At 37.1% G+C, this 12,421-nt stretch overlaps 1 protein-coding gene across 1 annotated transcript in view; it reads left to right on the top strand.

Annotated features, from left to right (window-relative positions):
* The window catches only part of sptlc2b (serine palmitoyltransferase, long chain base subunit 2b), a 69,430-nt gene that overhangs the window by 27,136 nt on the left and 29,873 nt on the right, over positions 1-12,421 (top strand). Inside the window, exon 5 of the mRNA XM_061885691.1 lies at positions 4,631-4,755. Coding sequence (XP_061741675.1) covers positions 4,631-4,755 — 125 coding nt within the window. The remainder of the gene's footprint in view (positions 1-4,630; positions 4,756-12,421) is intronic.

The raw sequence follows: 12,421 nt of genomic DNA on the forward strand, positions 1-12,421 counted from the left end.
ACCTCTAAATCTCTTTAAAAGTGCATTCAAAAACAGTCAACAATAATTAATTTACGTTCCGTAACCTGTATGATAACCAAGCTGTAGCAACATTGTTATTGTAAGAGTGAACACTGAGGAACTATTTTTCTAGCGTAGTAACACATCAGTGTGCTACGGTATTAGCCGTAAAAGCTAAGTACGGCAAGAGATAAGCTAGCTAGTGTGTCCTCACAAAACGTGTGTGAGTTTGTGATGCACAACACTGTGACACCAAGACACAAATCTGTATTGAGTGATACACATGAACAATCATATTACAGTATCTGTATTATTTCATGTTTTGTTTGTACACAGCTAGCCAGACATCTTATGTTTTGTAGTTGTAATAACACGCATGACGTGCTGCGTGTATAATGATCAATATTGAAGTGTGACTCACTCGATGGACAGTTGTGCGTTTGGTCCAACTGGCCGGGGACGTTTTTTGCCTGTTTATTTGGGTAAGCACTCAATTTATGTTGAAATACCTTGTCTTCAAATTCAACATTTTGCACCGTCAATTCGCTTACAACTCACTCTCACGGCTTCCGTCGGCTCCAAGGTTTCCTCTTCCTCTGTGCTTGCTTCTAGAACCAGTAATTTACCCTCTGTATTCAGCTTCAAAAAGATAAGTTTGTGAGTCCTCTTTTTTCTAAAAACTGTCGTCTTTGTTGTCTGTTCTTGAGTCTGCCATGATTAGAAAACACACACACGTTTGTTTCCGGAAGTGGGAATTGTACTGCTATGGAAACTGAAATAAATGCGCTTAAGAAATCAGTCCTGGAAATGATTAAAATGACCAAAATACAGTAAATATATACATATTACATATTATTATGAAGGTGTCTGTTACTACATTATGTAGATATTTGCAGTGTGTATATTGTACATATTAAATATTGTTATGAAGGTGTCTGTTACTACATTTTATATATATATATATATACTTGCAGTGTGTATATTGTACATATTACATATTGTTATGAAGGTGTCTGTTACTACATTTTATATATATATATATATATATATATATATATATATATATATACTTGCAGTGTGTATATTGTACATATTACATATTGTTATAAAGGTTTCTGTTACTAATTTATATATATATATATACTTGCAGTGTGTATATAAAACATTGATTAAGGTTTTTTAAGTTATTTTAGAGACATTGAAGGCTACAACGATGACCACCATTAGGTGCATATGTGTTTAATGTCTTTAAAAAACTAAAAAAAAGACATGCGTGTTTTTGTCTCTCATAACAGTGGTCCCCAACCTTTTTGTATCCGCGGACCGTCAATTTTCCATCCATTTTCTACCGCTTATTCCCTTTCGGGGTTGCGGGGGGCGCTGGCGCCTATCTCAACTGACCGGTCAACGCTTAATCAATCAATCAATCAATGTTTATTTATATAGCCCCAAATCACAAATGTCTCAAAGGACTGCACAAATCATTACGACTACAACATCCTCGGAAGAACTCACAAAAGGGCAAGGAAAACTCACACCCAGTGGGCAGGGAGAATTCACATCCAATAATTTGTCCCGCGGCCCGGGGGGGGGGGGTGTCCTTTTTTTTTTCTTTTTTTTTTTTTTTTTCTTCTTTGTCATGAAAAAGGGACGTTTTTGTCATGAAAAAGGGAGTTTTTTTGTGGTTGGTGCACTATTTGTAAGTGTATATTGTGTTTTTATGTTGATTTATTAAAAAAAAAAAAAAAATTAATTTATATATTTTTTTAATAAAAAATTATTCTGCGGCCCGGTACCAATCGGGCCACGGCCCGGTGGTTGGGTACCACTGTCTCATAATGATTGTGAACGATCGGCATAATTCCCCCCAAACGTGCAGTTCCCCTTTAAACTGATAGCAGCATTTTTTATTGATTTAATTTAACTAACACTAAGCAGTGTTTGGAGTGGTTCCATGTACAGTGTTCCCTCCGTTATCGCGGGACTTACATTCCAGACCTGCTGTGGTAAGTAGATTTTTGCAAAGTTGGGATATTTTTTATCGTATCATCTACATAAATATTATATGCATTTTAGGTCTTTATAAACCCCCCTCAAGCTATTCACTAACCTTTCACACACTCTCTTAAACACTCACTACACTTTTTGTAGAAAGCTGTGATCTTTTCACGCCGATCACAAACGCCAATCCTCTCTGGCTAGCAAGCAGCTAGCACTAATCATGTGTCTCCATACACAGTGTGCAGCCGCTCCCTTAAGCTAAGTTGATAATAATCACCTCCATTATGGCAAATCAACTACATTTCTTGTTATCTTAAAATGTCATTATTAAGTAATATAATCATTGGAGGACAAGGCTAAACACGTCACTGAGAGAAAACCAGGATCAGACCTGTTAATAGTTAAACTAATCTCTGCTAAAAACATTATGAAAAAAGTGCTGAATAAAGTTTAGGATAATAATAATGGGTAAGATATATGAAGCCCTTTTCTACACACGAAAAGAGCTTCACAGAACTGTATATGGAAGCAGATTACAGTACAACACAGAGTCAAGCCTCCATGTTATTACACATCTACAGAAGCAACTCAGTCTTCCTTGCAGCTGCAAGCAGATAGCTAACGTATTTTACGGACTATAGAGTGCACAGGGAAATTTTAGAATAATTTTTTCTCCCATATATTAGCCGCACCAGACTATATACACAGATATATATGTTGTGATATGAGATATTTACACGTGAAAATTGTGTAAATGTTTATTTACATACCTTAATTGTTTCTAAACGGTGTCTGTAACACGGCAGTAAAACGGCTGATAGAACAAAACAAAAGTCAACCCACTAGCTGCGGAAGCTAGCTCTCAATTCAGCTAAGCAGACTCAATAACTCCACGGTGACATTTGGTGAGTTTACTAAGGAATTTGTGAAAAACGAATGCCATTGTTTTTAATAATACCAAAACAAACACTTGTAATTGTGTTAGCACACTAGCTAATGCTAAAAACACTAGCATCATTACACATACAAATATGCATGAAAATAGACATAACACGTGAATTGTTTTTTGTATTGTAACACTTACAAATGTTGCTTGGCGTGATGAATGAAGAAACTATACGAGTATAACCGCTATGGACGGCTAGAATTCAGAACAGAACTTGTAGTTACGGTTTCAAAGGACTAAACCGAAGGAAATACTGGTGACCAGTGGTGTCCAAACCTTTACGAGCAAGAGCCACATTCATTAAAATGGAAGGATGCAGGGGTTACTCTGATACATTTTGTACTTTCAAGATGCTGAAAGCAAAGCAATGTCAATATTTGCTAAGCTAGCTGGTCAAATCATCCACGGTAACTTTGTGTTATAGGTGACAAAGGAAGTGAGTGTAATGTAGTAACTAGGGCTGTCAAAAATAAGAAGTTAACTCATGCGATTATTCACCAAAAATTGTGTAATAATCACGTGTATACGCAGATTAATATTCCAATTTATTTTCTTACTTTGATTTCTATCTATTTTAACAATAATACCAAATTTCTTACCAGGCATTTAGGTCTTTTTTTTATTTAATCGTAATGTATTGAAATCATACATGCAAGTTTTTTAAAGCTGTATTTAAGGTTGAGTTTTGGTGGTACAAATAAATGAATGAATAATCGTGATCACAATCCACTATGGACTGGACTCTCACTATTATGTTAGATGCACTATGGACCGGACTCTCACTATTATGTTAGATCCACTATGGACTGGACTTTCACAATATTATGTTAGACCCACTCGACGTTTATTGGTTTCGGTCTCCCCTGGGGGTTGGGGGTTGCCCACATATGCGGTCCTCTCCAACGTTTCTCATAGTCATTCACATCGACGCCCCACTGGGGTGAGTTTTTCCTTGCCCTTATGTGGGCTCTGTACCGCGTATGTCGTTGTGGCTTGTGCAGCCCTTTGAGACACTTGTGATTTAGGGCTATATCAGGGGTCGGGAACCTTTTTGGCTGAGAGAGCCATGAAAGCCAAATATTTTAAAATGTATTTCCGTGACAGCCGTACAATATTTTATAACACTAAATAAAACTAAATGTGTGCATTTTTAAGTAAGACCAACATTTTTAGAGTATAAGTCTCCTATTCTTTTCAATAACATGGTTATTCTGAAGTCAACCAATAATAAATAAAATACTTCTTACCATTAATGAACAGGTGCGGAAGAAAACGGATGGATGGATTAAGGTGCACGAGAATGTTTAATATTCTGAATGTTATTTTTAACACTGAATATCACCGGTATTATTCATTACTTATCGTGTTAAGCAATGTCAGCTAAGATTTATCTGAGAGCCAGATGCAGACATCAAAAGAGCCACATCTGGCTCTAGAGCCATAGGTTCCCTACCCCTGGGCTATATAAATAAACATTGATTGATTAATTTATTGACAATATCGATCCAAATAATCATTGCCATAATGGTCCTGCCCTAAGTGAACCGCAGAGTGGCGAGGGAACACTCAATGTAACTTAAAACAACCAAACATGAATGGATATATCATGCTTCACATAAAACTGAAACATGATTTTATTGATTAAACATCTCTTCTGCCACGTGCACATTTTCTCCTTTCTAGGGAACTTGGACATCCATGAGGAACTTGAGCAGCTGATCGCCAGGTTCCTGGGCGTGGAGTCCGCTCTGGCTTTTGGCATGGGCTTCGCCACTAATTCCATGAACATTCCTGCTCTAACCGGAAAGGTATGGAACTTCACTTCTCTTCCTTTTATTCTTTTCTTCGCCACTGGCCATGACGGTCCTCAGCTGACCGATCTGTGCCCATATTGAAGATTTACAGTGTAAAGCGTGGCTTCCTGTTCCTGTTTTTAGAAGCGAAACAAACACGCGGCCAACATTGAGTAGTCACACTCTTCCAAGGCTCTCGAGTTTCAGGATAAAGCTTTCGAAACACCAGAGTTTAAAAGGTTGCTGCTTTTGTTTGATCTATTACTGCCCTCGTTAATCTGCACCCGAGTCAACCATATCACTTTTGACTTAGCCAGTGTTTGAACAGGAAACAGACACCAGAGTTTGCAAGTATGAATGTTTTGAGTGCCCTGACCACACAAGTGAAAGCAGCATCGAGCAAGCAGGAGAAAGCAAAAGGTGGTGAAAGATTTTCAAAGAGACTCTTCATACATTCTTGACTTCTCATCTCGCAGCACATTTGTATCATTCCCTCCCTTTTCATAGCTCTGTTTGTGTTGTGGACAGATATTATTGCATGTAATATTTATGAGCTCTCGATGGAAAACACCTGCTCAAGATGTGCGGAAACGTTTCTCACAAAATATCTTTATGACTTGGATTTTAGAAACATGTCGACTTAATGATTAATGCACGATGACAGTAGGAGCAGAAAAAAAACAAGACTTAAACGAATTCTCTACACAAATGTGCAAAGTTATTTCAGTTGTTATGCATTAATCCAAACTTTTGCCATCAAAAAGTGAAAGTATGCGTAGGCCCTTTTGATAGTTTTTATTTAAAAAAGAATACTGCTAAAAACAGACATTACCGTATTTTTCAGACTATAAGTCGCAGTTTTTTTCATAGTTTGGCCAGGTGTGCGACTTATACTCAGGAGCGACTTATGTGTGAAATTATTAACACATTACCGTAAATTATCAAATGATACTATTTAGCTCATTCACGTAAGAGACTAGACATATAAGATTTCATGGGATTTAGGGATTAGGAGTGACAGATTGTTTGGTAAATTTATAGCATTTTCTATATGTTATAGTTATTTGAATGACTCTCACCATAATATTTTACGTCAACATACCAGGCACCTTCTCAGTTTGTTATTTATGCGTCATATAACGTACACTTATTCAGCCTGTTGTTCACTATTCTTGATTTATTTTAAATTGCCTTTCAAATGTCTATTCTTGGTGTTGAGTTTTATCAAATAAATTTCCCCCAAAAATGCGACTTTTTTCCCCCTCTTTTTTTTATGCATTTTCGGCAGGTGCGACTTATACTTTGGAGTGACTTATACGCCGAATAATACGGTGCATATATTTAAAGAAAACCTTTGTTTTATAGGTGAACTATTTACAATTATTATCAAAACGTAATCTTTTTTTATACCATTTTTTTTTTTTTTTTTTAGGTCTTTAGTGTTTTTGTTTTTGTTTTTGTTTCTAACAATTTGTTTTGGGCCTTTTCCTAAATGGCTAATGTGTAACTCCCCAAACAGGTTTGTCCAAAAATCTGCCTGTATGAAAACATTAATGTTCAACTTCCGCCATACCTTTTTTAGTGTTTATTACCGTAGCAGTTGTAATTCATTAACTCGTTAATTAATAGTATTGTTATGCTTGTTTATTTTATTTTTTAACTGACTTCTTTTATATATTTATATTTTTTTTAATTTGAGAACAGAACTTGTAATATTTTAGATCAGGGGTGTCCAAACTTTTTTGATCAAGGTAAAAGTCAAAGTATGAGAGGGACATATATATTAATACATTTTCATTATATGTACGTGTGTGTGTGTGTGTGTGTGTGTGTGTGCTTGTGTGTGTGTGTGTGTGTGTGCGTGTGCGTGTGCGTGTATGTGTGCGTGTATGTGTGTGCGTGCGTGTGCGTGTGCGTGCGTGCGTGTGTTTTTTCAAAACAAAATGTTGTCAGCTTTGTTATGGGAGACAAAGTACATTAATATTATTTGTATTATTATTGTCAAAATGTCAGCTTTTTCTTATGACATTACATACTGTATTTTCGCTCTTTATCTTACATTTTTAGAGTTCTTCCCGACTATCAGCCGTGGGCCTTCAAAATGCGAGCTGTGGGCCATGAAGTGAAAGAGGGAGTGGGGATGTTCTACCAGTGGCCAGAAGGGCCCTGGGTTTTGGTAAAGCTTGAAGATTTTCAATTTCATATTTAAGTATTAAAATTATAAAAAACAGTGTCATAAATGCTAAGATAAAATTAATGTTGTCGTTAAAGTTCAATATTTGAGCTGCTTTAATCAATCAAATGAATATTTTTTAAGACTACACTCCCTATCAAAAATGCAAAATTCATCTTTCCGCCTGAATAACAGCAAACGTGCTTTGAACACTTCACTCAACACGGATGATATAAAAAGTAATTAAAAGCTCACCTTTAAATAGTAATTAAAAGCTCACCTTTAAATAGTCACACACAGCACCAGCATTTTGGAACAAGAATGAAGCGATTGACAACAATTTCAAATTAATAAATCTACCTGGGGCAACGTAGTAGGAGGTTATAAGCAAGTTTCACTTTTGCATCTCATTGCCCATAACTGTGGCGCATTCAAGGACTCCTGACGAAAGTTAGAAACAGAAGCATCACTGGGTTTTAATGACAGGGTGAGGCCACAACAGATAAAACAACGTTCGTCAACACTGTATAATGATACATCTTTCGTGACACTTTCACAGGTCCAAGATCAAAACTGTTCATTGTCAGCTGTAACCATACTAAAAACATCAGTGGAAAACGTATACCGAGCAAAACTGGTCATTGTCTGCCGTACAAACCAGGCAACCAACTCTTTGTCATCTGTCATATAATCAGAAGCCACTCATTCCCTTTTACTTGCGCTGACACACACACAGATGCGTTTGTGGCCACACAAAAAGTTGGACAATTCCAACGCCTCAGGTCGTTACACTATGAATCCCCAATCAGATGTGTGCCTATTCTTCCGTCATTTTTTTACAATGTTAATTTTTGGATATTAATCATGAAATGCTGTTATTAGATTGCAGAAATGCTTAACCAAATATATTTTTACACACAGAAAGTCACAGGAATGTACCCCTTTTCCATTGCTTACATCTCAGGGGGACTATGTGAGATCTCTAAAAGGGGGCTAAATTATTTTCAAAATAGGACTCTTACCCCACCAACGAGTACATAGCTCATAAAAAACAAGTTAATGTTGTTACCTTCATTGAAAGTGGGCCAAATCACTTATATTAGAAAATAATGTTATGAAAATTCACACTGTTGTTTAGTTATATATGCTGGTATGGCTTCATGTGCACGTCCGGTTTTTGCTCACATGTGCTCCACTAAAAGCTCAGGGAGTTTTTTGCGTTTGCTCACACACATGAAAAATTAGAGGGAACACTGATTATAACCATAAAAATTACCCACTGATAATTATTCGTTAATCCGTTAATCTCAACTACTGAAGTAAAGAAAACTTGACCAGATTTTTAACCATTTTTAAGTGAACAAAGAGTTTATATAATTATTTAAATTCATATTCTGGCCACTTTATATAGAATTTGTTGACACAAAAATATATTTAAGGGGTTTATCAACATAATTCTATGTTATCACCATCTTTTTAAGTCGAAAACTGATTTAAGATTTCCGTTTTTAAAAATCTGGTTCCAACCAAATACTTGCAATTTTTTGTTTTTAGTGCATGTAAACATGTGAAGGGTAAGTTGGGAAGGTCCTTAAAGAGTCTTGTGTATTTGGTGCTACTGGTTGCTTGTCTGTCTCTATTATGCGCCCTCTGACCCTGAAAGGGATAAGCGGTAAAAATAAAACATCATGATGTACGAAAGGGGAACAATCAAGTCCATCCATCCATCCATTTTCTTAAGTCATTGCTCAATATACCAGCATTTCCTTATTGTGAAATCCTAGAGTTATTTGGTTTTGTTTGATTATTTCCCTAAACTGTCCATTCAGTTTTAGCATTAAAATGTAAATGTTACAATATTAACGATAATTTCCATTTTACTTTTCCACCTTATCTACAGCTGTACCCTATGTTGTTATACTCCGGGGTGTGGCATCCATCTTTAACAGCCAAGCTGCCAATGGAAGTCTTGTTTTTCATGCTTTCTAGTCTGCATGCCAAGGTATTTGAAACTGTTTGGACATGCAAGGTGTCGACACAACCAGAGTTGTGTTTCACCATTATGCTCGTAATAATGAAACAATCTGTTTCTCAGACTGTTGATGCAATGATAGAAATGTATTCCCTACCTGGGACCTACACCATGTGTTGTCATAATACTGACATATAATCATAAAAGAACACATTAGACATGGAATTATTAAAATAAAAAACATTTAAAAAGTAGCTTTTTTGTTAAACATGGTCAAATAAAAACTACAGTAACACGATGCTCCCTAAATTTTTGAAAGGTGTTAATAACAAGTTATGGTATCAAATGATATGAAACTCGCATTTTGGTACATCTAATATTTATTTAGTACTTGTGTGTGTGTTAATAAATGTTTTTTGTTATATAATTAAATTGTAATTTTAATGTAACATTTAAAAATAAGCTGTTTATGATAACTCTGCTGTGTAATTGTTATATCTTGTTTCATTATGACGTTTGAGTCTCATTTGCAATGCAGTCGCACTCCCAAAACATTAGATGGCTATCTATAATATGTTGTCGAACAAGGAAGTAGCTTTGTCCATGAAGATGAATGTTAAAGTCGAAGTTAAAGTACCAATGATTGTCACACACACACTACAGTTGTGATCAAAATTATTCAACCCCCACACAATTTTGGTGTTTTAGCAAGTTGGACATGTATTCCGTATTTTGTTTATAGTCATATCAAATAAAGATGCATTAAATAGACAAATGCAACTTAAATTACAACATTATATTTTGTAACATACCAAACGGTGTCATTTCTCTTAATATCTCATTGACAAAATTATTCAAGCCCTTGAAGATCATAACTCTTAAGAACAGAATTTGGATAAGGTATTTTCAATCAGGTGTTGAAAACACCTGTAAATGTGATTAGAACCATAACGAGCAACAATTAAACTGATTGAAAAAGACTGACGCTCAGCTTCTTGTAGATGGTCAATGGTGTATTTGCAACATGGTGAAGTCCAGGGAGTGGTCAAAGAAGTCAGGAGAGGAGGTAATTTCTCTTCATAAGAAAGGATATGGTTATAAGAAAATAGCAAAGACATTACACATTCCAAGAGACACAGTTGGGAGCATAATTCGCAAGTTTAAAGCTAAAGGTACAGTGGAAACACTACCTGGGCATGGTAGAAAAAGGATGCTATGTGCAACTGCTGTCCGGTATTTGAAGCGTATAGTGGTGAAAAACCCCCGGGTAACAGCTGAGGAACTACAACAGGACATTGCAGAGGGGGGAACGCAGGTTTCGTCCCAGACAATAAGGCGCGCACTACGAGATGAACGCCTCCATGCCAGAACTCCCAGGCGCCCACTTCTGACTACCAGGCACAAGAAAAAATAGACTCCAGTACACCAAAAATCATCTGGACAAACCCCAAAGGTTTTGGGAAACTGTTCTATGGAGTGATGAGACAAAAGTGGAACTCTTTGGGCCTATGAATCAACGTTAAGTCTGGAGGAGAAAAAATGAAGCCTACAAAGAGAAGAACACCTTTCCTACTGTTAAGCATGGTGGGGGGGTCAATCATGCTCTGGGGCTGTTTCTCTGCCTCAGGTACCGGGAATCTCCAGTGCGTTCAAGGCATTATGAATTCTATTTCCTACCAGGATATATTAACTGCAAATGTCATGAAGTCAGTGACTAAGCTGAGGCTTGGGAGACGTTGGACCTTCCAACAGGACAACGATCCCAAGCATACCTCCAAATCAACATCAAGAGTGGTTGCAGAAGAAGGGCTGGAAGACTCTGGAGTGACCTTCACAGTCGCCAGACCTAAATCCTATAGAATACCTGTGGTGGGACTTGAAGAAGGCAGTTGCAGCACACAAGCCCAAGAAAAAGAATGAACTGGAGGCCTTTGCCAAAGAGGAATGGGCTAAAATACCTGTAGATGGTTGCAAGAAGCTTGTGTCCGGTTGTGTATCACGTTTGAAGGATGTAATTACTGCCAAAGGGTGTTCTACTAAGTACTAAAGATGCATGTAACTAGGGGGTTGAATCATTTTGTCAATGAGATATTAAGAAAAATGTCCTTTTTTGGTATTTTGGAAAATACAGTGTTACAATTTAAGTTTCATTTGTCTATTTGACACATCTCAATTTGATATGACTATAAACAAAATACGGAATACATGTCCAACTTGCTAAAACACCAAAATTGTGTGGGGGTTGAATCATTTTGATCACAACTGTAAGTGTGGTGAAATTTGTCCTCTGGATTTGACCCATCCCCTTGGTCACCCCCTGGGAAGTGAGGGGAGCAGTGGGCAGCAGCGGTGCCACGCCCGGGAATCATTTATGGTGATTTAACCCCCAATTCCAACACTTGATGGTGAGTGCCAAGCAGGAAGGCAATTGTTTTATAGTCTTTGGTATGTCTCGGCCGGGGTTTGAACTCCCAACCTACCGATCTTAGGGCGGACACTCTAACCACTAGGCCACTGAGTAGGTGTTAGGTTGCGCCCTACAAAGTCTTGGTACTGTAAGTTTTGTGCTTATTACACCCCAGCTGTTTGACTGTAACATTCATCTGAGTTTAAATTTTTCTTACCAAATTTTGGTGTTCGAATTTGCCATGTAAAATCGCTAATGCTAATAGTAGCCTTTCTATGGCAAATCCAATTAACATCGAGCTAGCGCATTTTGGAAGAGTGGAGCTTTGTGCTATGTATTTTAAAAGCAACACCGATATATATATATATATATATATATATATATATATATATATATATATATATATACATATATATATATATAAATATATATATATATATATATATATACATATATATATATATATATATATATATATATATATATATATATATACACACATATATGCCATCCATCCATTTTCTACCGCTTATTCCCTTTTTTCGGGTCACGGGGGGCGCTGGCGCCTATCTCAGCTACAATCGGGCGGAAGGCGGGGTACACCCTGGACAAGTCGTCAACTCATCGCAGGGCCAACACAGATAGACAACATTCACACTCACATTCACACACTAGGGCCAATTTAGAGTTGCCAATCAACCTATCCCCATATGTATGTGTATATATATATATATATATATATATATATATATGTATATGTGTGTATGTACACCAGCTGGAGAATTTTCACATCAAATGTCTCCAGCGGATCCTTGGGCTGACATGGCGTGATCGTGTGCCACACACGGAAGTCCTTAGCAAAACTGGTACCAAGAGCATGGAGGCCACTTTTCTCAAGTACCAATTGCGATGGACCGGCCACACCATCAGAATGCCTGTTTATAGACTTCCGCGACAACTGCTGTATGGTCAACTTCATTATGGCCAGAGATCTGCAGGAGGCCAAAAGCGGAGATATAAGGACCAACTGAAAATAACTCTCAAAAGGTGTGGAATGCAACACACACAGCTGGAAAGCTCTGCCTCAGACCGCCCTCTCTGGAGGCAACTTTGTCATGAAGGCCTTCAA

The sequence above is a fragment of the Nerophis ophidion genome, linkage group LG24 (assembly GCF_033978795.1).
Source record: "Nerophis ophidion isolate RoL-2023_Sa linkage group LG24, RoL_Noph_v1.0, whole genome shotgun sequence".
Lineage (NCBI taxonomy): Eukaryota > Metazoa > Chordata > Actinopteri > Syngnathiformes > Syngnathidae > Nerophis > Nerophis ophidion.